Source organism: Lagenorhynchus albirostris, chromosome 19, assembly GCF_949774975.1.
Source record: "Lagenorhynchus albirostris chromosome 19, mLagAlb1.1, whole genome shotgun sequence".
NCBI lineage: Eukaryota > Metazoa > Chordata > Mammalia > Artiodactyla > Delphinidae > Lagenorhynchus > Lagenorhynchus albirostris.
Window position 1 is genome coordinate 33562912 of NC_083113.1, and position 26495 is coordinate 33589406.

A 26495-nucleotide genomic window follows, 5' to 3' on the forward strand; every position below is an offset into this window, starting at 1 on the left:
TCAATCAGTCAAGTCAAGCTAGTTAATGAGCTTGTAAATAATTAAAGCGATCCAGGGCAGCAAATTGCGAATCACCCCAAACCAATCGACCCTCATCTCAGGCTCCACCATTTTATCAACAATGAGAACAACAACAGCAATAAACAATAAAACAATTCAACAATAATTCAACAATTGCATTTCATAATTCAATAAAACAGTTCAACAATACTAAAAACTTGAGCAGTTTTTGAATTCCTTCACCTTTACTATCATGTTTTATCCTCATGACAACCCAGCGAGAGAGAGCCCATTATTCCCACCTTAATAAGTCCAAAAACTAAGGTTTAGGGGATGTTCTGTGACTTGTCCAAGGTCACTCAGCCAGTATGGGCAGAACCAGCATCCTAAAACCAGGCCACACGGTGGTACTCAAGTTCCTCAAAATAAATATCATGGAGCACCTAGTGTGTGCACGGAACTGTGAGGATTTCAAAGACTGATTATCTCACAGGCAAATTGAGATGTTACAAAAGAATTTTCAGCTAATTCTGAACTACGTGAAAGGAATCCAATTATAGTATGGTCAAAATGTGACTATTACCCATCACAGCGCTTACTGTCCACGAGGCCCTGGGCAACGCCCTTTGCATGCATTACCTTGTTACTACGTATTATTACCCCACTTTACAAATGAGGAAACTGAGGCCCAGAGCACTTAAGTGACCTGCTCAAGGTCCCACAGCCAGGAAGTGACGGAGCTGGGCTACTGAACTCAGACAGGGAAAACCTAGTACTCTCTGGGTTAGATCTGGTCTGTTGGCAGAACTTTTGAGAGCATAGAAGATACTAGAAATACCTAAATCTGGCCACCTTCAGACATGTTTGCAGGACTTGAAGAAAAAAATCCATATATTCCATCCTGGAGGAGTTTCTTTCCTTTATCTAAAAGCAATATGAGGGACTTCCCTGGTGGTGCAATGGTTAAGACTCCATGCTCCCAATGCAGGGGGTCTGGGTTTAATCCCTGGTCAGGGAACTAGATCCCACATGCATGCCACAACTAAGGAACCCACCTGCCACAACTAAAGACTCAGCAAACCAACCAAATAAATACATAAATATTTTTAAAAATAAAAAATAAAAGCAATATGAGCCCCTGGGCAAGGTCTGGTCCCTCAGCTCCTTACCTGTAAGCCATGGTCCATTATCGCAGAGACCAGGATGCATTCTGGGGAGGACGCTTGGAGTTTGGCAAGAACAGCTCCGCCAGAGGTGCAGGGGCCAGGCCAGTGCCAGCCATGACAGCCAGGGGCCTCCTTCTGGCCTGTGCTGCGGTCTCTCTCCCACCGTCCCCTCTGCAGGGCCCAGATATTGGAGCTCAGCCTCACCAGGGCCAGAACCACGAACATGACGGCCCCGGCCCAGCTCACCCTGTCAGGCTGCGAGAGCAGAATCTTCCAAACTGGAGAATGCAGTAGCCTATATCCCGGAATTTTCTGCTTGGTTCACCAGTTCCTAGGGGGACCAGCAGTGGCTTCAGTGTGGAACAAGGTGGGCATTCAGTCTTTAGTCCAGTAATTAAAAGCCTTTGAGGACAGGATCTTCAGCTTCCAGGGGGATGTCCCGGGTCGCAAGCAGGGTTTTTAAAATATCACCTGTTGAGTTTTCTACCCAACGTGTCTCCTCTTTGGTCCATTCCGTCTTGAAAAGAATTAGAATTCTAGAGCAGGAGGGCAAAATAAAGTAAATTAGGCTCTCGACATTCAAGTGGGAACTCAAGATGTCCAAAATTGAACCTTAATTTTCATCCCTCTGAAATCCTGCTTCATTCCCCAGCCTTCCCATCCCAGCTAATAACAACCACATCTTTCCCGAGACTCAAGTGGAAACTGCAGGCGTCTTAGACTCTTACTCTCTTTCACACCCCACAGCCTCTCAGTTACAACTCCTGGCAGTTCCTCCTTCAAATGTCATCCAGAATCTGACCACTTCTCCCCACCTCTACTGCGCCCACCATCTCTGTCTGGGCTCCTGCAATAGGTCTCCCACCTCCGGCCCTTAACCCACTGTTGTCACGCCTCAACTCAACACCAGACCGATTGACCCTGTGAAAATTAAAGCTGAATCGTGTTACCTCCTGCTCAGAGCCTTTGGCGGCCGCCATATCCCTCCAAGGAGAAGCCAGCTCTTCCAGGGACGCCTGAGACCTCTCTGCTCCAAGCCCTCACTGTTCCCCAGTCCTCCGATCTGCCCCTGTAATAAGTCAGGCACACTCAGGGCCTTTGCACGAGTTGTTTCCTTTGCCTGATACTCTTTCCTCATGGAAATAATCCACCTGGCTCCCTCCCTCCCCGCCTTCACACATGCTCAGATGTCTTTGCCTTAAAGAGGCTTACCCTGACCTTATTGAAGATAAAAACTCAACCCTCACCTTCCACCTCCACCCCCGAGCTCTCCTGCCGTCCCTTACCTGCTCTGGTTTTTCTTTTCTTCCTTCGTAGCACTTAACACCCCTGGCCTGCTAAATAATGCACTTATTTGTTGTGCCTGGTGTTCATTATCTGCTTTCCTCTGTGAGACAGAGTAAGTCCTACCACAGGTGAAGACCTTTCTCTATTTTGTTTCCTAGTATATCTCAGGCAGCTGGACCGAGCCTGGCTCATAGAAAGGGTTCAGTAAATATTTGTGAAATGAAGGCGAGGCCCTGCAAAACACAGAATTTCTGCTAAACAAAGATGAGAAAGAGAGGAGAAGAGATGTTTTGGACTTTCCTGCCCCTCAGGGAGATGAGATGGGAAGAGGGAATCGGGGAGGGGCTGGAGAGACCACGCAGGCACCCCCCGTAGCCACTCATAAACCTATGCCCACCCCCACCCAAACAGAGAGGGGAGGACCTTGACCACTAAGGTCTGGTGGCTGGGTGGAAGGAGACCTCCACCCCTGTCCCCAGGTGCAGCTGGGCAGTGGGGGACCCCCCATCCCGGGTCCTCAGCTACCCTGAGAGCACTGTGACCCTGAAATCAGGCAGAGAGAAGCAGACAGAGCTGTAGGATGCCTCTTTCCCTACCTGTGGCCTCCCAGCTGCCTCCAATCTGGTGGTGGGCTCTTCCAGGCATTCAGTTTTCTAAATAGAAATATCTACTGCTGAAAAAAGCAAAGGGTTGAGAGTGATGCTAAGAGAAGCAGCCTCTCTGCAAATGCTGGAGTGCCAAGTTCGGCTGGGACACCTCGCCACCAGGCCTAGACAGGATGCCACTGTTCACCCCACACAAGTGCAAATTCAGTCTATCCTGGCCCTGACTCTTTAATGAATCTGGTCACAGCCTGTCCTCCCTCCTCTCTCTCCCTCTCCATCTGGGTGTTAACAAGAAAAGCAGATTAGAAATGACTTCCATGGCTGGTTTGAAGCTGCACGACCGGTCCACGTGCGTTCCATGCCGGCAGGTCCAATTTCCTTCCCCCAAAAAACACTCAGGTACTGGGTTTTGAGTAAACCTTCTACTTATACAAATTTTGTGAGCTCGACTATGACTCAGGGTAACTATTTTATGAGCAAAACCAAGAAATGACCAATAAAAAGGAGTTTGTTTTCCTTTGTGTTTGCAAATGGAGTCCGTGCATGTCAAACACACACAGGGCTACCCAATTTTCTATTATAACCAGGGGAAGTGAGTCCTGTAAGGGGATTTGCAGATGGTATGGGTGAATAAGAGAAGATTAAGACTTCTTTTTCGTCATCTTATTGTTCAAGAGTAAATACTTTTAGGTTAAGTCCTGATGCTAGAAGAGTCCTTTGCTAAACAATTTTTAAATACTCTGAAAAATTATTATTAGGGCATCTTTGTTGTTAATTATAAAATAAATCAGAAGCCAAAGTTTTATTATCTATCCATTGTTTTATATCGAATGCCCTGAAACTGCTATGCGTTTTGAGACGTCCACTAAAGCCATAAGCTCATTTTATCCACATGGGTGTTCATTTGTTATTATGATGCCCTTGGGAAGTAAGAAGTGTCCTGGAATGATTGTTATTTTGTCATTGTTTTCTTTAGCATGAAGCTGGAAGTGAACAGGAGTGATTTAACTACAGAAGGAGGACCACACAGAGAGCTGAAATTCAGGACCAGCATCAAGATGCCTCATGAATCTCATTTTCAGTCCTGTGTACTTACTGACCACTAACGCGTCTCTAAACAGAAGCCCAAGGAATGACCACATCGTGTGTTTAACAGAAACATTTACCACAACTTAGGACTTTCTGCTTGTGATAACTTTAGCCGGCCTTAAAGAAAAACTGCAGAGGTTTATATACTTTTCAAGGTATTTGTTAGAAGAAAAAAAAAAATCTCAAGAATTGAGGCAGTGGAGGCAGTGACCTTAAACTTTGTTTTGTTTTCAACGCAGAAAATAATCACATAAAATTAAGCTTTGCAAGAACATTTCTACTATGATTTAATTTCAACTTTTTCTCCCCTCAGTGAAACATTAACCCTAGAATCCTAACAATATTCTCTTTAGATGTCATGACAAGTAACCCACTTTTTAAGGGCTTTTTAATAAGCAGTCAGCAATAGTGCTGAGTGATCAGATGGTAGGAGGGATTAGCAGAGAGGTTAGCAAGAAGCTTTAAAGGTTTATACCTGGAGCGCCATTAGTCAGAAATTGGGCCGCACTGTTGGAAGCAAAAACCAATTAACCAATTGAAGACACTTAACCATAGCAGTTTCTGGTAACTGGTGATCTCAGAAGAAAGGGTAAGTTGTAAATAAGCACAGCAATGAAACCCAGTTTTCACACATCAATTTATTCCCTACAGACCAGTTTAATTGAGATGAATTACCTTGTAGATAATGACAATAGAAGTTACACACACCAGATCAATTGAGATCAACTGCTGTGTGTGTGTATCTGTGAAGGCACTCATTTTGTCATTCCCGGTGGAATTATCTTAAAGCACTTAGTCAAGCGCTCGGTGGGTGCGCAGTGGAACTTTCTGAAGAATCTGAAAGTCAGTACAGTCTATTAAACTACAGAGTTATTGCCCTGTTTTTTAGGAATGAAAGACATAAATTTACTGCTTCTAGAACAGGTGTTGAGTAGAGGCGCTTAGGATGAGTGGTTAATGTTCTTCACAGCACGATGCTAAGACTCAAAGGATTTCCAGTGGTTCACTCTTGTTATTATGTAATGTGAAATTTTTGAAGAAACTACTTTTCCTCTGCCACTTAGTAGTGGTAATCTCTGAGTAACAAGCACACTGTGAAAATACCTGGACAAACCTAAGATATATGATTCCTTAAAGAATGTCATCCACTGTGTTAGACACTCAGCAGGATACTTTCATTGGAGAAATTCACATGCTTCAGTTGTGGGAAACTTCCTGTGTTATTTGCTGCTTTCCTCCCCTCCATTTTTCTTAGTTCTCTCTAGAATTCCTTTAGGTCTGTTTTTTTTTAAATTTCTGATTTGATTCTACCTTTCTTTTCTATTTTTCATCTCTCTCTTTTTGTTCTAGCTCATGAGAAATGTCCTCAAGTTTATCTTCCAACCCACCTACTGATTTCCCCCTCACGTTATATTTTTAATTCCCCAGAGGTTGCTGTTTTTTGAATATTCAGTTTTAAAAGAACATTTCAAGACTGTATTTGCATCTCATCACTCCGGGACTATTAATCATAGGGTGTTTTTTTTTTCTCTCTCTCTTTTCTGCTGCCTGGATTGTCTGTTTTTTCTCTCTTTTCTCCTGTTTGTTTTATTGCGGTATCTGTGTTTCAGATACAGACTTCCTGTTAAGTATTCTTGACTTTCTGTTTATATTTCAGGATGGAGCACTACCAAGTCAATTGGAAATTGCTGTATGGGAAGAGCTTGTGACTGGAGGACTTCCTGCAGGGGGATGGAGTGGGGATCCGGACCTTTCACTGGAGGGCCTCCATTGTCAGTTCCATTAGGGCCTTTCTCTTGAGCTGGTCAACTTTCCCGGAAGTGAATAGTCCTGTCTCTGGCCTAGGTTGGGTAATAATCCTGGCTACTGATATTCTGAGACCTAAGAGAGGAAGCAAGGCCACATGCCTCATTGTTCCGAGTCAGAGTCTCACTTGATCCCTGTTTTGGGTTCAGTGCCTCAACAACCCACCCCTCTGTGCCAGGTGTCTCCAAGTCCAGATTCCTTGACATCTTTTGTCTGCTGTGGTTTCCTCTTCTATTATCTTCATCCTTATGTGTTTTTACTTTTCAAATCCTTTATAGTCATTTCATTTGGGTTCAGGACAGAATGAAGATAAATGCACATGCTCCAGCCTCCATGCTTAACCAGCAGTCCTACTCATTCATATTTTACTCCAAGAAGTTTAAGGCAAAGCACATTCATAGTAGGATCAATAGTTGTTCTATGAGCTCAACTGGGGCAGAGTAAAGAAAACCACATGGTGGGGACTTCCCAGGTGGTCCAGTGGTTAAGAATCCACCTTCCAATGCAGGGGACGCATGTTCGATCCCTGGTCAGGGAACTAAGATCCCACATGCCGCAGGGCAACTAAGCCCGGTGCCGCAACTACTGAGCCCATGCACTCTGGAGCCTGCACGCCACAACTAGAGACAAGTCTGTGCACCTCAACTAGAGAAGCCCGCACACTGCAACAAAGAGCACATGACAAAACAAAAGATCCCGCATGCCGCAACAAAGATCCCGTGTGCCACAATTAAGACCCGACGCAGCCAAACTAATAAATAGATATAAAAAAAAAGAAAAAGTCCATATGGTGAAAAGATTCCTACATTCCACTGAAGCCGTGGAACATCACATTGCAGGCGGCAAGAAGTGTGGTCCAAGCAGCTGGCTCTTCTCAGCGGACACACATGACAATGTTCACGGCAGTGTGGAGGGGCAGGAGGGCACCATGTGATCAAACAAACCCTCTCCCACAGGTAAAATATTTTCGAGCTCAGGGAGTAGGAAGACCGGTCACTAATGTGTTTAGACAATCAAAAAGTGAGGATGAGCTTCTGGGTACAAATCCCGGCAGAGTGGGCTTCCTCACAGCAGCCCAGGCCTGAGAGCTCTTCCGTTCCATAGATGACAGCTCCTTCCCACCCTTGAGCTCAGGCGTCACCTTCTCAGAGAAGCCTCCCTTAACTGCTCTGTCTAAACTAAGTACTTGTTCGATATGAATAATGAAGCGGAGCCCATAACCCGAGTTGCAGCTTCCTCATTTGTAATGGGGAGAGTCAATACTCTCTTTAGACCTGCACGGAGCCCCATCACGTGTTGGCACAGAGTGAGGCCTGGGGGCGCAGTGGGTAGCCAAAGAGGAGAGCCGAGCAGAGATTTCTTGGCAGGGGAGGATCCCGGAGCATTAGAGACAAAATAAAAACATACCTGACACGTGGTAAGCCCTCAATAAATGGGAGCTTTCATTACCTCTTAAAGAAAACCCCAGACTTGGAAACCTATGTAGACAAAACAAAGAAATGATCATATGCTTCAAACTTTGAAAGGATCCTCATTCTACCCAGGACATTGCTGTACCTCTCTCTACTCACAGCGCTCCCAGGCATGTTTGAAATAGGATTCAGTCCACAGGACTTTTAATTTTGGATGCCAAGAGACCTTAATAGTAATAGTAAAATTATTACTGCTTGAGTAGGACAAGAGGAAAGGAGGATGGCTCTGGACTTGGAAATTCTTAAAAAGGCCCTCCAGGGAAAAGTGACAGCTCAGGGCCGACCCAGAGCAGCCCCCCAAACTCTGCCATTCCACCTACAAAGAAAGGCACAGCTCCCCAGCAAGCAGGCCACTTCGGGCTGGTCTTAGCAACGATGGGTCAGGAGAGAAAGACGATGCCCCCAGCCATCATCAATGGTGGCAGCCCGAAGAAAAGTGCTCTGGTGGAAACAGAATTTGGACAAATAAAAGGAAAGCATCAGTGGCATGGTCCAGAAGGGGAGGAGGATGGAGATGGTGGCAAGGAGAGGTCTATTTCTTCCTAATTCTAATCAGTCGCTGCTGAGGGAGGACAATGGGGCGGTGTATTCATAATCCTTTTAAGTCGGGTGGGAGGGTTGCTCTCCGGGAGGATTTTCTGTACTTCAACTTGGAATGCCACTGAATTGCATTTTTCAAATAATTTCCAAAATGTTATCCAAGTAATATATGCATTTAATTAAAATAATTTCTTCAATGCTTTATAAGTAATTCAAGCACCAGAATTGTAACAACCCTCTAAGGATAAGGATTACAGGCCCAATCACTGTTTTTCAACAGTCGCTTCCACTCCTGAAATCTCCCTCACGCAACACCTTCCCCGGCCAGCCCTACTGCCACCCCGACCTCGCGCTGCTCTGTGACACCAGCCTCCACCTCTGAGGCTTCCTTGCCTCTGGGCTTCCATGCAGCTGCCAGGGTGCTCTTTCTGGAAAGCAAATCTGTCCATGCCATTCTCTGAGCATGGACATTCTCTGAGCTCTACTCTTTCCTGGGCCGTCCCACCAGATAAAGTGTGTAACACCTCAGGCGAGGCCTTCGGAGGCCGGTCCCCTCCTTGCAGGATTGCCAGCTGTCCCTTTGCCCTGTGCCCTCTGGGCATCGGCCACAGCAGCTGCTCTCCAGCAGCCTCTCCTCCTTCTCTCTTGCTCTTCTCTGCCTGCGAGGCCCTTCCTTCCATTTCTCAGCCCCCATGACCCCATGTGTCCTTCAGCCTCTAATGTTCCCTCACTGAAATCTTCCCTTTAAATTCCTCATGCAGCTGGTTGCAAATTCCTCTAAGTGACCAGACTGTACTATCATCACTTCTATGAAAGCATCTTTGATTTAAGGTGTGATTTTTTTCCCCTTCGTTTCTATATTCCCTAAGAGAACGTGAGTTCCCAGGATCCTTATCTGATTTGTTTGTTTTTAATTATCGCCAGCGCCTGGCACTGTGCAAAGCAAAAAGGAAGCATTCGACAGCTGTTTCTTGGATGAACGAATGAGTGAATGAATGGTACCTGGTAAATGATACCTTGCAGCTGTCAGAATGCTCTTTCTGCACAGCAAATCTGGCCGACTCCCTCTCTGAGCTTTACTCCTTCCTGGGCTCCTTCTCAGGTGATGAGGTTACAGTGGGAGCTATTAACAAACAGGAGGAGGGGGGAAGGGGGAGGAGAAGAAGAAGAAAAAATTCTAGGGCACTCTGACAAATTGCTTATTTTCACTGAGTTTCAGTTTCCTCGTTTGTAAAACGGAAGTGCTGCCCAGATTACCTTTGAAGGGATCTTCCTGTTCTCAGGTTCAGCCCTCTTGACTCCTCCAATAACTACTTTCCTGAGTCTCTGGCAGCTATAACCAACTAGATGGTCTTAGCACCATCTAGTGATACACAGGCACAGCAGCAGTGAGGAGAAAGGCGGAGGGGTAGAGGATAGACGGGAGAAGGAAACCTCAAGCGTAGTTATTTCATGAGGCAGCAAGAAATGAGGCCAAATGTGAAGTTAAATCAAGAGGCCTAACTTCAGTGACTTTAAGTCCTTTCACCTGGTGATGGAATAACTAACCTCGGATCACATACGAAGCAGCCAGTTAGGAGGTCTGAAACACGAAGACGACAACAAAACAGTTCCTGAGTCCTCCTGTTCTTTTATCAATTTGCTGCTTGTTATCCTAATTAAATCCTTACCTTGGGAGGAAATGTACTTTGGAAGCACCTGTGGCGTAGAACTCTAATAACCCGGTAAAACTACACACTAAGTATTTGATTTAAAATGTACACATTTTTTCAAATTTGTTTTTACCTTCATCGGAGTGTGATAAGAAACGTTAAAAATCCAAATACTGCCAGTTAACATTGTAGAAAATATTAGGGACAATTCTGAGAGAAGCAGCAAAACCCCAGTGTCTAAATAACGCTCATGTGTAAGTTCCATTAAAACGTACTGACCTAAAAACTTTATTAACCTGATATTTGGGAATTCTAAATTAATTTCTAGTTGCCAAAAACAAGAATCAACCAACCAGCTGAACAAACACATAAAACATTTTTTAAAAATTGAACATACACTGAGGAGAATGACACTGAAACAACTCTCTGGGCAAAGCAAACATTTCAAAGGATAGGTATTTTATAGACACTTAAGAACATTTTAAAGGGTAGGTATTTTATAGACACAAGTATATAAGGGCCCTTGAATGGGGAGGAGAGAAATCAGTCCTACATTTAAACCATCTCTTTAGAGATGGGAGATCCTATTGTAGTGCGTAATTATACTTGCAAATAATAATAACCTATATCTGCAGAGCACATTACTTTATAAACCTGTTCTTAGTCATCCTACCTCATTGAGATCTGATAGAATCTTGCTAACTATTGATGAATACATTATACGGGAAGAAATTATTATTGCATGACCCCAGAAATGCATATGGTACGACATTGAAACTGGACCATTGCACTGCGGTGACCCTATTTTGCAAACCCAAAATAAGGCCCCTCGTAATGACAAGAATGTATGTGCCCATAGAGACAGAAGGGAAACTGGAACTGCCAATACACATCACCTGCAGATTACTGCTTTCTTGGGAAATTCATAATCTAGAAGTGTTAAAAGGCAGAAGCTACAGAAGGAAAACCAGTCAGTCTCTTTATGACTGGAATCAGAATCCAGTGGGTAGGTCTGGGAGACAGCTTTGAAGGAAGGGCATTAACAACATAAAAGAATGTAGCGAGTTATGGATGATGGACTTATGAGACAGGTCTGTGCCTGATTTCTGTATATTACCTGCCATTAAATGCACGCCTTAACCTGTAAGCTTACCAGATGTACCTCGTTTATGCCTGACAGTTACATAAAGGCTGATATGTTTTCTTTGGATCAGCTCAATTTTATCTGACAAATTCAAAGAGAGTTTCAAACATACAGAGCTGAAAAACAAACTTGCCATAAACAGAATATTGAAATTCTAATAATGCTTAAATATGTAACCAAAACCGTTGAGAAGGCCCATTTGCCCAGTGCAAAGCGTCAAAGCCAAACAAGGAAAACACCTGCGATTAATTTCATGGTGCTTTAAAATATATTAGGTTATTGTGAACAATTACCTTCTGAACTGGCACCCATTGAAATGTAAATATTTCTTATTCTCCACCCCCCATTTTTTTTATCCTGAAATTTCATTTGGAAATTGTATATCCATAGATGTCACGGTCATTACCTCTTCTTTGTTGATAAGGGTGCTCTGCTTAGAGGATTTTATGAGAGTTATTTTCCCTGTAATGAAGACTCAGCAATTCAAGCCTGTCTTTTCAGCTTGCTGCATATAAGTGTCCTTTGATTAATGGACATGTCGACTCCATGAGCTGATCTCCGACAACAAAGGCTCAGCTGAAAAATGTCACTTCTTATCCTGGTTGCCCGAGCACTTCTCGTTTCCAAGCTTTGTGCATATACCAGATGTACCTAGTATTTCATTTGGGTTTTGTTTTTAATAATAAGGCAAGTTACATTCAAGTAGATAATTGAATTATTCAATTCAATCGAAATAATTTCTTTTGTTCAAATTAAGCCCTTCATGAGATGGAGGATTTTTTTTCCCCTTTCTGTTTTTCCACTACTATCAGCTGAACTGCTACCTAGCCATTTAAATCAATGTATAGATCAATACAAACAACATTAATTTTTTTTGCTGGATTCCTTCTGGAGATAAAGACTTGCAAGAATAGAATTGCTTGAGAGGGGAAAAAAATAAGTCCTTAAATAAAAATATTTTGCTTTAGTAAGTCAAAGGCATAGAATCAGTTAAAAGCTAAGGCTGTGTGCTTAGTCAGTTTTGCTTGTGCTTTTGTGTCGTCAGATTCCATTTCAGGGGAAGAATCAGAACTCTCAGATTACAAATGAGCAGAATTATGGGCTACTCCAAGCTTCTAGATAGGCAATATTCTTGAAAAATTACATAATTTGGGGGGTAGAAACATATCAGGGGAATTATGAAGACAAGTTGTCCCAAAATTATAAACCACTGGACTACCTCAAAAAATGTATTCCACAATGTGAATAAAGGAAAGTACCAAATACCATGCTGGGGCTCAAAGAAAAGAAGGAAAGCAAAAAACTCTTCTTTCAGTGCCTGCAGGGGATACATATAAAATGCAGACCTCAAGGGAAACAAGGCCTGGAGTATGGGTCCATGCATACATCATTTCCATAGCCATAAAACTCTAAAAGGTTATAAAATAAGAAGAAAGGGGATGTAAACCTAGAGCCCAGATGGCTGGACACAGCATCCAGTGGAAAGAAAGCAGAGGGTGGCATTCCAGGGCTAGCACACGAGGATGAGAAGGCTAAGATGAAGCAGGGACATCCAAATCACACAAATACCAAATCTAAGCAACATCAAGACTAAAGATCAAACACTCAATAAAGAACCAATGACAGGGACTTCCCTGGCGGCACAGTGGTTAAGAATCTGCCTGCCAATGCAGGGGACACGGGTTCGAGCCCTGGTCTGGGAAGATCCTACATGCCGCGGAGCAACTAAGCCCGTGCGCCACAACTACTGAAGCCGCGCGTCTAGAGCCCGTGCTCCGCAGCAAGAGAAGCCACCGCAGTGAGAAGCCCGCGCAACGCAAGGAAGAGTAGCCCCCACTCGCTGCAACTAGAGAAAGCCCGCGTACAGCCCACGCACAGCAACGAAGACCCAACGCAGCCATAAATAAATAAATAAGTTTAAAAAAGAACCAATGACAACTCATGGGGCCCTAGCATTCTAATGGCACTGAGATCAGTTCTGTGCTAAGTATGAGTAATAAAACACTCAACTGAATACAATATAAGAAAGCTCACTGAAGATCCCACAAATATGCAGCTTACTAATACATAGGATTAAAAGAGAATTAAGCAAGCTTTCAGCAGAAACGAAAGTTTGTGATGAAACAAAACATTAAAGAAACACATAAATTTTCTACAGCTGACCAGTTCCTTATTCTGTTATATTTTTTTCTAAAAGAGTAACCGCCTCTTCTCTTAGATATCCTGCAAACATCAACAAGGAGTTGCTGAACAACTCCAAATCCCCAAGCATACATAGCTTCGAGTGCTGTTAGTTGTGTCATTCAACGTCATGTCATTGGCTGACAGATTAAGAGAACTATTCTTTTCTTTCATGCTAGCAATCTCATGCAGATATCGTTAGGGTTCCGCTATTAAACATGGGTGGGTGCCCACTGATTTCCTTCTAAACAAGTCTGGGAGATGCTGATTCAACAAGCGTTATTCTTTTTTCAGTTTATTGCTTTGGGTATTACTCATATCTGGAAGAATTATCTCAGATTGCAATGGATAATTCAAATCTGAATCATACGAAGTTTCTAATCTCCTTTTTTAGTCTTCAAAAATTTCTTTTCCATAGACATCATGTAGTGATCCAAAGGAGTAATTTTAAAAGGGATCTACCTACATCCTCAGGTCTATCCTTTGAAGTAAATTTAGATTCTGATAGAATGCAAAGTATTATTTTTTGGTACAAACTTTTGTGGCTCTTACTTCTTCCTGGTAGCTTTCTTTCCTGGTGGGTGCTATTAATTACAAATTTGCCCAAAGTCATCCAATATAGTATCCTCCATGGAATTCAGGTCAATCTGACTTTAGAATGTTTTAAACATGGAAGTTTTCAGTATTATATGAATTATTCATTTGGACCTGTCTGGGAATATTTCAAGTTCTTTTTTCCCTTTCTTTAAGGAGCAAAACACTTTGGGTTTCAGAAATCTGGAAATGTGAAAGGGGGTGGTTGACCACCCGCAGTCTGTATGCATGTTTTTATAGAGACTATGGGGAAATAAAACTTCCCTGAATTTCTCAGGGAAAAAGCCCTGGCCTCCGGAGACTCTTCACATACCATGATAATTAGATCTGTAGTCATTTGTCAAGTTAATTGCTCACCTCTGAAAGGATGATAAAGTTCCTCTTATCTCAGGGAGAGGCCAAAGGGCTCCAGCTGGGCCCAGGTCCCTAGGTTAAGCCCCAGGGTGCCAGAAGACTTCAGGGTCATCTCCCCAGCTATTTACTTCAAAAGAGAAGTTCCAGAACTTGGAGACTGTCCTAGACAGTAAAAGCAGAGACACTGACGGCTGTCTAGCTCCTGGAAAGACTGTTTACATACCAAAGGGTTGGAGTTAGGTTTCAAGCCCATTTAAGTTTTCCAAGGAGAGTTTCAGAAAGGGAGGGGGATAGTAACCTCCTTCCTTTTTTTTAAGGAAACATTATTTTTCCTTGTGCCTCACCTGTGGAGTGTCCAGCTACTTGCATAGGACAACTGATTCCTGGCCAGAGGTGAGGCCGGGTGTAAGCGAAGGCGATGCACTTATTATTTAATTTAAAGCAATTGATAAGAAATCTGGCTCTGAACCAGAACACCTCATGTCTGCATTCCGAAGAAAATTAATAACAATCAATATTAAAAACCAAGCAAGCACTGACAAATGGTTACCCAACTGGGACAGGTCCTTTCCCTCCTCCTCTACCTGCTCTGGAAAAGGGAGGGAGCGGGACATCCAAACAAAAGCCCAGGCCTGCCTTTGCAAGCTGGGAGGTGCCAGGTGCCTGAGGGCCAAGGTCAGCCAGCAGTGGAGGCCACGGCTCTTGTTTACAGTGCAGGAGGTGTAGGTCTCTGCCAACTGGAGTCCCCAGATAAAATTCAGGACACAGTTAAATATGAACTTTGGAGAAATAATTTTCTAGCTTAAGTATATCCCAAATATTGCATGGCCCATACTTACGCTAAAAAAACAAAACAAAACAAAAACCTCCTCTACTCATTATTTATCTGAAATTAAGATGTGACTGGACACCCTGTTTTGTTTTTGTTGTTGTTGTTGTTTTTGGCTGCGCCCTTCAGCTTGCAGGATCTTAGCTCCCCAACCAGGGATTGAACCCAGGCCATGGCAGTGAAAGCACTGAGTCCTAACCACTGGGTCACCAGGGAATTCCCAGACACCCTGAATTTTTATTTGCTTGATCTGGCGCTGTATTTTGTGACCCCTTGTGAAACCACACACCTCAGCTTGGGACTTGACCCCATTGTCTTTTAATTAAAATCACTCACCTGATGTCAGGACTTACTGAAGTTCAGATTCTTTATGTCTCAGCGCAGAGGGAATTCGGCAAAGGCAAAGGGATAGGCAAGAGGTAGATGTATTAATATAGGACACTTGTAAGGGATACAAGTGAGCAGGCAAGGGGGGCTCTACCCTGAGTACTAGGTGGGAAAGCAGGTTTATTTAGGGAGATACACACTCCATAGACAGAGTGTGGACCATCTCAGAAGGTGAGAGGCCCTGGGAGATAGAACATGGTCCCTCTCAAAAGGTGAGAGCAGTCCCGAAACATGGGATGGTTCGTTTTTATGGGCTGGGTAATTTCATAGGCTAACAAGTGCGAGGATTATCCAACTATTTTGGAGAAACGGTGGGATTTCCAGGAAGCGGTGGGATTTCCAGGAAGCGGGCCACTGCTCACCTTTTGGCCTTTGCTGGTTAACCTCGGAACTGTCACAGCACCTGTGGGTGTGTTATTTAGCATATGCTACTGCATTACAATGAGTGTATAATAAGGCTCAAGTTCTACTGGAAGTTGAATCTTCCGCCATCTTGGGCCTAGTAGGCTCTAACCAGTTTTTGTCGTATCCTCAACGGCTATGTCATTCTTTTAAAGGTTGTGTCCTTTCCCTCTTCCCTCCTGTCTCACTTGGAAATAGCAACACCTCATGCCCATTGAAAGAATGAAATAAAAAGGGCACTCAAACCTTCTTTCTGAAGGAATGGTAGAGGAGCTTGTGCTCAGGTACTGAATCTAGGAAATGTTGACATCTGTAATTTATATGTTATGGACTGAATGTATTCCTCCCCCTACCCACGCCCCACCCCATCCCGCCAAATTCATATGTTGAAGCCCCAACCTCCAGAGTGGTTGTATTGGGAGATGAATTTCTCTAAGGAAATAATTAAGGTTAAATGAGGTCATGAGGGTGGGGCCATGATCCAATAGGATTAGTGATCTTGTAAGAAGAGACACCAGAGAATGTGCTCTCTCTCCACATACATGGAAGAAAGGCCTTGTGAGGACGTAGTGAGAAGGCAGCCTTCTGCAAGCCAGGAAGACAGCCCTCACCAGAAACCAATTTGGGGACTTTGATTTTGGACCTCCAAACTCCAGAACTGTGAGAAAATAAGTTTCTGCTGTTTCAGCCACCAGATGGTGGTATTTTGTTATGGCAGTCCTAGCAGACTAAGATAATAGGGTCACAATAAGCTTATTAAGTATCCATTGACTCTTCTTACAACCCTGGGAGGATTGTTTTATTCTTCCAGCTTAGAGACGGAACTCCTGAGGCCTGGAAAGCGACTAGAACAGAGCTTGGCACATAGAACTTTTTAAAATGTTTTCTGAATGAACGAAAGTTACCCTGCAGAGGTCACACTGCAGGTCTGTGGCAGAGGCTGGATGGTGTCTTCAGAGGTCCTTTCTCTTAGCTCTTTCTGTCTCTGCCAAGGTGCTGATTCCCTGAGGGTAAATCCCTCGCCTAAGGTTTGGATTTCCTCATCTCTAATTTGGTTATAATAATTCCCCTCCTAGAAATTCCCTGGTGGTCCAGTGGTTAGGACTCTGCGCTTTCACTGCCGAGGGCATGGGTTCAATTCCTCATTGGGGAAATAAGGTCCCACAAGCTGCACGGCCAAAACATAAACAAATAAAATTTCAAAAAAAATAATTCCGGGCTTCCCTGGTGGCGCAGCGGTTGAGAGTCTGCCTACCCATGCAGCGGACGTGGGTTCATGCCCCGGTCTGGGAGGATCCCACATGCCGCGGAGCGGCTGGGCCCGTGAGCCATGGCCTCTGAGCCTGCGCGTCCGGAGCCTGTGCTCCGCAACGGAAGAGGCCACAACAGTGAGAGGCCCGAGTACCGCGAAAAAGTAAAAACTAAAAATAATTCCCCTCCTGATCTGCGCACAGCAGCATGGTAGACAAGACCACCTGAATGGAAAAGCTCTCTGGAACCCATGAAGCACAATCACCTGAGTTCTTAGCGCTTCATTGTAAAAGAAAACAATGAGAGGCAGATCAGTCTAAAGGATCATTAATGAGGAGGGGTCTGTCCCAGGGGTCTTAGCTGTTGTGTCCTTCTTCAGGACAGGGAGGGAGCTGGGAAAAGCCTGTGGGGAATAAGCCTTGATGCTCTGTTTTGGGCTGCACCCCACAGGCCTATGCTTGCCCAGCTTCAAAACCAAAGAAAAGGCCCAGAGTCAGCAACAGAGACATCAATAGTTTAATGGATGGGAGAGCTTACGTGTCTGAAGCAAGGTCCTGGAGCAACATCCCACTGTGTGCAGCCAAAGGACAGGACATGGCGGCCATCTTCCCTCCCGGAGGAGCTGGGGAGGGGAGACTACCTTTTATAGGGGAATTGATGTCAGGTGGGCTCATTAGTTACCAGAGAAACCAGCAGAGGGGCACGCCCCTCATGGCCCCTTTGATAAGAACAATCATTGGCTGGGGCCTGGGGCAAGTAGGCAGGAAGGTCAGTCCTGTGAGTGGGGTGTAGGTGACAGGCACTGGTCGGTCAGGGGATGTACAGAGAGCAAGAGAGCAGGGCTTCCCTGGTGGCGCAGTGGTTAAGAATCCGCCTGTCAATGCAGGGGACACGGGTTCGAGCCCTAATCAGGGATGATCCCACATGCCGCGGAGCAACTAGGCCCGTGTGCCACAACTACTGAGCCTGCGTGCCACAACTACTGAAGCCCGTGTGCCCTAGAGCCTATGCTCTGCAACAACAGAAGCCACCGCAATGAGAAGCCCGCACACCACAACGAAGAGTAGCCGCAACTAGAGAGAGCCTGTGTGCAGCAACAAAGTCTCAACGCAGCCAGAAGTAAATAAATAAATAAATATTTAAAAGAGAGCAGTCATCTTGCGTGGCCTGACAAGTTCTTCTTGCGGGATAAATCACTCTCTCCCAGTCAGTTTCCCATCCACAGAGAAGTATTTGAACTTGGTCTTGTTTACAGCAGCTCTCTATCTCCTCTATTCCCTTCTCCAAGAGTCTCTTCCTGATGTTTGAATTTAGAAACCACAACTGTCTGCACTAGGCCAAAAAATCACACCCAGAATGAGTGGCTAGATCTTGAATTTTAAATAACCAGGAAACTCCCAGAAGTACTTTTGTCGGCAGCTGGTGAGGTTTCTTACATTGTGAGTGATGGAACCAACTCTGACTGAAGCCAAAGGTGAATTAACTCAAAATACACAAGGTAGCTCCTGTCATTTGGGAAAAGCTGAAGACCAGACGGGGAGGATAGGAATGTCCTGAATCTGAACAACTTAAGAATCCATCGACGAATGAATGAATAAAAACTTGTGAGATATATATATATGTGATATACATATGTGAGATATTTATATATTCCATATAATAATATGGAACATTATTCGGCCATTAAAAAAACAAAAAAACGAGGAAATCCTACCACTCTGCAACAACATGGATGACCCCTGAAGGCATTATGCTAAGTGAAATAAGTCAGACAAAGACAAATACTGTAAGATCTCGCATGTGAAATCTTAAAAAACAAACAGGCAAACAAACCTTTTTGAAAAAGAGGTCAGACTTGTATTTTCGGGGGTGGGTTGGGTCTGGGTGGCGTGGGGGTGGGGGGCGGTGTGAACAGGGGTGGAGGGGGCATTGGAGGTAGGTGGTCAAAGAAGTACAAACTTCTAGTTATAAAATAAATAAGTACTAGGGACGTAATATACAACGTGATGACTGTGACTAACACTGCTGTATGATCCATAGGAAAGTTGTTAAGACAGTAAATCCTAAGAGTTTTCATCTCAAGAAAAACATTTTTTTCCTTTCTTCTTTTCTTCTTTTTTTATTGTATCTTTATGAGAAGATGGATGTTAGCTGAACCTACTGCGGTAATGATTTTACAATATATGTAAATCAAACCATCAGGCTGTACACCTTAAACTTACACAGTCATGTTGTCAATTATTTCTGAATTAAACTGGGGGGAAAGAAAGAATCTGAGCAACAGGAAGGAATGATGGGTGTGGTCAGTGCGGAAGTTGTGAGGCATCTGATCCTGTTTTCTCTCTTTCCCCCTCCATTCCATTGCTCTTCTATCAGGATGCTTTCAGCTGCAGGTAACGGAGATCAGGACTTAAATAACAAAGGTATGTCATTATGTCAAGTAACAAGAATTCTGGAGATAACTGATTTGGGGGTTGATTTGGCAACACCAGCACATCACAGTTTGCATCTCTGATTCTTCTGATTCTTGGACTCTTCAGCCACAAGAGGTCTGTTCCATCTCCAAATACAATAGATTCTCCCCACCAGTATTGCAAGGAAGAAAGAGGGACCAAAGGATGGAGTTGGGGGTGGGGTTCCTTTATTAAGGAGCCGCCTATCATCCTTCCCTTTATACTCATTGTTTGGGACTGGGTCAAATGGCTACCCCTAGTGGCAAGGAAGGCTGGGAGAGTCTCTGGCATAAGGGATGGGAAGAGCAGTGATTGGCTTACAGCAGGGCTTCATCCCCTGGGGCTGGGCATGTTGCTGCCCAGAACTAAATCAGGGTTGTTCTAGCAAGGAGGATGGGGCAATAGCTCTCAAGATTCAGATTCCCAGGAAAGAATCAATGGGCCTAGCTTGGGTCATCGTGTTTGAGTCACAATATATGATTGAAAGGTAATCTTCTGAAAGGAAGCAGGATCCTGTGGCTGGAAGAAGGGAGATGGAAGCTGAGTGTAAAAGAGACACAGCTCCCTCTCCCATTGACCTTTTCAGATAGCATGACAGGCTACATAATTTGTGGGGCCCAGTGCCAGTAAAAATGTGAGACCCCTGTTCACAAATTATTACAAATTTAAAGATGGTGGGACTTCCCTGGTGGCGCAGTGGTTGAGAGTCTGCCTGCCAACGCAGGGGACATGGATTCAAGCCCTGGTCCAGGAAGATCCTACATGCCGCGGAGCAACTAAGCCCTTGTGCCACAACTACTGAGCCTGTGCTCTAGAGCCCGTGAGCCACAACTACTGAGCCCACGTGCCACAACTACTGAAGCCCGGGTGCCTAGAGCCTGTGTTCCACAACAAGAGAAGCCACCCCAACGAGAAGCCTGCGCACTGTAACGAAGAGTAGCCCCCACTCGCCACAACTAGAGAAAGCCCGTGCACAGCAGTGAAGACCCAACACAGCCAAAAATAAATCAGTAAAAATAAACAAATAAATTTATTTTAAAATATAAATAAATAAAGATGGTGACTAGCATGGGGCCATGTGTGACTGCACGGGTCACACACCCATGAGGGCCCTGGGCCTGGCTCAGAATGGAGTGACCATTTCAGGAGAGTCAGCCTTGGGTGGGTGTTTCAGGGTCTGTTTTTGTATGAAATTGGATTAAAGACATTCATGAATGGTGGGGAAAGTAGTGATTTATATTGTTATAATTCACATATGTCCAGGCTTTTATACAAACTATTAGTTAAAGAGCAGCGAAAGTGGTGATCACACCCCCTCTTTGTGTATAACCCCAGGCAGAGGCAGAATTCAGAGAAGACAGAGTTCTGAGGGGGCTTCTACTCTATCCCAGGTACACTAAGCGGGATGGCACACAGGCTTTATTTCTCGTGCCTATTCAGAGTTGGCCGTGCCAGTCTATTATTTGATCATCTCAGTGGCCCTGTACCGTGCAACGTATTATCTCCATGAGGTCACTGAGGCTCAGAGAGGTCATGGTTATCCGTGGTACATGGTCAAGCTGGGATTGGAAGCTAGGCAGTCTGAATCCAGAGTTCGTGTATGTCAGCACTCTGAACTGGCAGCATTAGAACAAGTCTAATGCGATTGAGGAAACTGTAAGCTGTGGGCTTGGTAAGACCAGACATAAAAGGGCTGTTTTTGAGGGACTTAGACTCCTAGGGATGGTTTGATAAGGGCTATCACTCCAGCAACAGAAATGCAGGATGGATTATAGCCCCAGCATGTCAACAGGAGATCAGTCAGGGAGGCTGAACCAGAAAATAAACTTAATTTTTCTCACAAAAGTGTCTGTCATACTTGGTCAGTTCCTGAAATTAATCCACTCGCCAGGAACATCTGCCTAAATACTTTTAATTAAAATGCATTATAATAGGATGAAAACCAGAGTACAAACACAGTATTCATGTTTACTAAGAAAACGGATGAAAATATTCCAGATCGCTGAATACATTTGGATAATGAAATTGTAAACAGCTTCTTGGTTTTAATTTTATTTAAAATATCTATATAGTTAAAAAAATAACTTGCTGTTCACTTTCTACCAAAATGCAGGAAATGTTGAGACATTTTAAATTAGTAGAGATTCAGCACACATAAATAAAAGTCCTGTTTCAACTGCAGAATGATAATATTCCTGACCTGTACCACCCATATCTTGGCGGTCAACCAGTCCCATTCCATTTGGAGAATAATGTCAGCCTCAAATTCAATTTATCTAATGTCCAAAGTTTGTGAAAGTGTCAAGTTTTATGAGATTTCTCAGTGAAATTAAGACACTGCTAAGCTCATTTCAAAATCAATTTTCTTTCTAGGACAATTCTTAGGAACCTCAAGAATCTCTCACTTTATATAATAAGCAGTATACATTCAAGGGTTGATATCTAAAAGAATAAGTACATTTACATAAAAAAGATTCCTTATTAAGTACATTTACATAAAAAAGATTCCTTATTTATTCCTTACATAAAAAGATTCCTTAATAAGATTCCTTATTATTCCTTCCTGTTCACAGTGAAGGTATCTTTGAAATATTTTGCCATCTACTAAAGGGCAATAAGTTTACTTTATTGATATATCTGAACTACTTGCTAAAGATGGAAGCATTCTCTATGCTTGGGTCATAGAACATATAGTACAAACATGAAAATGAGGAATGGGGATGGTAAAGAAAAAAATTAGCCCAAACCTCCATACTTCTCTTATTTAAAAGGTGTTTACCAGTGAAATTCTGTCTGTACAATATTTTTTAATTACAGCATTATTTTTAACAGCATAAGATTGGAAACAATGCAAATGGCCATCGATGGGACAGTGGTTCAATGTTATGGTACATCCATACAGTGGACTAGATTGCAGTCCTGAAAACATAAGCGCACCCTTTATGTTCTGATAGGAAACAATCGCCAACATAAATCAAGTGAAAAATAACAGCAGCTCTAGTGTGTTACCATTTGTGGGGGGAAAAAAAAGGAAGGAAACAAGAATGAATTTACATATTTCCTTGTGCAAGCTTAAAAATATCTCTGAAACAATAAACAAGAAACTGATAATAGTGGTTGCTTCCAGGAAGGGGACCAGGGAGGTTGGGCGTCTGGAGTAGGAGGGAGAATTTTTACTGGATATCCTTTTGTACACATGTAAATATGTCATTACATTTAAAAATAAATGCAAGCTTTTTAAAAGGTCAAATAATAACATTGCTCATCACTATATTCAATATCATGATTACTCCCATCACATATGTCATGGACTAGATGAATCTGCTTATTACCCTGGGATTTGAAAATGCTTAGACCAGTCTGGGAATTCCCATACTGTTTACTTCTTTTCACAGGGGAAATGAAAGTTCTGCTTTAGTTGAATGGATAAAAACACAACTTTGCCAGCCTTCAGAGGCCCCTTCAATAGTTCACAAGGTTCCTATGCTTTTATATGAAATGGGCAGGACTGGAATAACAGGTCTTTTGTATTCATTGTTGCTAATGGAAACAAATGGCCTAATACTAGTTTTTGTTTTTAATCACTGAAGAGCCATTCAGTATGCAAATATAATCCTCTCAATAAATATTCATTTGACTGAATGACTCTTTTTCCTTTTTTTTTTTTAATTATAAAAGCAACACGACTTGATCTGAAGAAACCTCAGAAACTTCAGTGATGTCGGCCATGAGACTCCACCTTCTAGGCTTAAAGGAAGTTACTACCATCCTCTCTAGAGCAAGGGTGTAAAAAGCAAGTAATAGATTAATCGCCGCTGAGGAGGCTTGGGTAACTGGCAGAGCAGATGCTCAGAAGCGCTCAGACCCCTTACCAGTAAGCCATTTCCGTTGTATCTGTTCTAAGATAACAGCATCACTGAGAAGGGAATATAGTCTGGGGAAGGTAAGTACTAACTGATCTAAGGAGCAGCGCGTTCCTTATGTGACCGCCCAGCAAACAAAAACAGCATTGGACCATGGGTCACATGTGCCGGAATTCCCACGTAGTCAAAAAAACAGTGTAGCTGCCCTCCCTTCCGCCGGAAAGGTTTTCTATTCTTGAAATGTGGGAAACAAATTCCTGAGGGGAAAACCCAAACATTCAACAACGTTTGCTTCTCCAACAAGGCTTCCCATATGTTGAAGCCCCACAGAAGAGTATTTTGTTCTTAAAAATAATAACAGGCGGGGGACAGGTAGGGTTCTCTAGTGACGGTGGGAACTTCGAGGCACAAACACTGTGAAGTTTGTTAATTTCAAGACCAGCCCTGGGAGACAGAGAAGCTGACATCAGGGCAGGATCGCTGGCCGAGCTGCTAACTGAGAGCAACTGAGGCCACTACTGCAGACCAGCGTCTTGGCCTTCTTGCGGTGCAGGGACTCAGGACTCACGGGGAGCAGGGGAGCGGGGGAGTGGGCGGGGCGGGGGGGCGCACCTGCTGGGTTGTGGCGCACTAGCTACCGCCTCCCTATTCCTCCTCCTTCTCCCCCTCCACTCCCTCCTCCCCCTCCTCCTCCTCCTTCCCCTCCCCTTCCTCCTCCTCCTTCCCCTCCCCCTCCTCCTCCTCCTTCCCCTCCTCCTCCCCCTCCCCCTCCTCTCCCCTCCTCCTCCTTCTCCTCCCCCTCCCCCTCCTCCTTCTCCTCCCCTTCCTCCTTCTCCTCCCCCTCCTCCCCCTCCTCCCCCTCCTCCCCCTCCTCCCCCTCCTCCTCCCCCTCCTCCTCCCCCTCCCCCTCCTCCTCCTCCTTCTCCTCCTTCTGGGGGATCTCCACCAACAGGATCTGTTCCCCGGGATCCGGGCCTGGGCTCATGTGGATCCGCACCGAGTGCTCCTCGGGCCAGGCCGCACCCCCCTCTTCTCCCTCGGACCTCCCCTGGGATGCAGGTGGTGGAGAGCCTGGGGCCGGGGTCTCCGGGGCCGCGGGCTGTTTTGGGGTAGCTGATCCCGTCTCTCGCGCTGCGTCTTCCGACCTCTTGGCCTGGAATCCAGAAAAAGTGACTCGTGAGGCAGAGGGGTCTTGGACACTTCCCAGTTCCCTCCTTCTTGGACGCCTGGGATCCCTGAGGAGGAAGACAGCGCTCCGAAATCTAATAGCTGGAAGGTTGTGCAGAGCTGCATCAGGGTTATGTGGTAGAAACAGTATATTATGGGGAAGTTGAAGGATTAAAAGCCCCGGTAGGATGTGGTGAAGCTCTTTGGGATATTTTATGTCTCTGTGGAGTTGCAGGGCCGGAAGCCTGAGTGAAGTTGCGAGTTCAAGGGCAGAGCCCCGTCAACAGTCACTGAGCTATTGAGGGAAGAGAGGCTGTGACCAGGAGGGAGCGCCACCAAAACCTCTGCAGAGCTCAGCCAGCCTGCCCTGCCCGGTTAGCCGGGATGTGTACTCCCTGGTGAATGAGAAAAGCTCTAAGCAAATACTAAGGTAAAGGCTGATGAGGGCAGGAGCAGCTGTGGCCTGGCCCGTTTCCCGGAAGGTCTCGAAGGTTGAGACACCGCCCCCCCTCCCCACCGGCGGGAGAATGGGCTGGGTACCACTGGCATTAGGCTGGGCTGGGTACCACTGGCATTAGGCTGGGCTGAGCCCCTGTGTCTGGAGACTTGGTGGGTACCTCCAACCTCCAGCCTGCGGGTTTCCCATGAATGGGGTTCCCGTGGGTAGAATTAGGGAATTGGGTGAAAACCCAAGCCTTGTGGATACCCACGGCCCCTCCTGCTCTCTCTGACGCCATCTCTGCATGGGAGGAAACTGGGGAGGGAGCAACCCCCAGAGCAGGAGGCCCAGTGGTCTGTAGGGAGTTTAAAGTGAGAGCAGTCAGCGTGCTTATGAGGAATAGAGAAGTCAGAGGGCGCTGAAGGAGGGGAATTGGGTGGGGTGGGGGGAGCCAGGACACTCCTAGATCCCACGGCAGCTCTGGGGACCTGCCGCTCCCTCTGTCTCCACGCGCTTCTGCATGTTTCGGTGCACCTGTTCCCCCCACCCCCGCCCCACCCATCCACTGTCAACTCTGACAACATGCTTCCAGGGCAGGATGCCCAGATGGTGCCCATTATGGGATCTTCTTGAAGCATCCTGCTGTGAATGGAGCCAGAAGGATCATGGCAAGTTTGATCAAGTGCTTCACTGTGTTTAACATGCTTTTATGAAAGTATCCAAGGTAACCTGCTTCATCTCTGCTACCCCATGTGACAGCCAGGAGTAATGTGGGCCCCAGAAGGTCCTGGAGGAGATTCCCCAGGACACAGGGCTGGCAGTGACAGAGTCAGGATTTGGACCTGTGTCTATAGGCTTCTGTTTAAGAGCTCCATGTACTCTGCCCTTCTGCCCTGGTTGTTCTAAAATTGCCTCTTATGAGAACACTCATGCAAATTTAATTCACATCTCCAAGCTGTCTGGGTGAAGAGCTAACACTTAGAAGCAACAAATCCCATTTCAGATAAAACCTTTCACTGTACTGAGAACATTCTCGGAGGTCATGTTCACTCAGCCCCACACACCAGCCAGCACTAAAGACCCCAACTTGCCAGCTTGACCCTGCCCTTGACAGTTTGTGAGCCAGACAATCACACCTGTCCTCAATTTGGGGCCATCGGTGGATGCATCTGGAGAACGTACTGGAACCCTGGGTGACTTTGGTGTCATTCCCCAACTCCTGCTGTCAAATGACCTCTGGATCGGTCTCCTAGACCAGCCTGGATTGAGACTGAGTTCACCAGCCTCCTCTGATTTCTGTCATGTAGACTGCTGTCCCCTCCCTGCCACTGAGCTTCTGCCTAACCCTACCCCCCCTTTCCCAGCAGCCTCCCTAAAGGACAGTCATGAACAACCATAATTAGTGCAATCATCCTAATTGGCACTCTTGGCATTAGTCACAGAAAAAAGTCCCAGAACTAAGTTAAAAATTCCCTTTAGACTTAGGGGGTGGGGACAGTTGGCACCATGCCTGTCACCTTGGATTTTCCTTTCAGATCTTTTAAATGGTCACAGACACAACATTAAATATGAGACCATCACTGTGGTCTGGGGAGGGACATTCCCTGCCCACACCCACTGCTCCTACCTCTGCAGCAGCAGCCGGATGTCCATCTGGGGGAATGCGCCCACCCCAATCCCCACTCTCAGTCCAGGGATGGGCATATGAGCCAGTCCTCCCCAGAGCACCACACTGAATGGCTCAGGAACTGACATGTGACCCAATTCTGTCCAGTGGCTATGAGCCCTGGGACTTTTTGCTGAAGCTACTGAGA

The 26495-nt window shown here is 45.1% G+C and overlaps 1 protein-coding gene across 1 annotated transcript in view; it reads right to left on the reverse strand.

Annotated features, from left to right (window-relative positions):
* Positions 1-23907: 23907 nt before the first annotated feature.
* Positions 23908-26495, reverse strand: part of CNGB1 (cyclic nucleotide gated channel subunit beta 1) — a gene marked incomplete at its 3' end in the record, with an annotated part of 89504 nt that continues 86916 nt past the window's right edge. The window contains exon 35 of the mRNA XM_060130247.1: positions 23908-24228. Within this exon, the coding sequence (XP_059986230.1) occupies positions 23908-24228 (321 nt within the window). The remainder of the gene's footprint in view (positions 24229-26495) is intronic.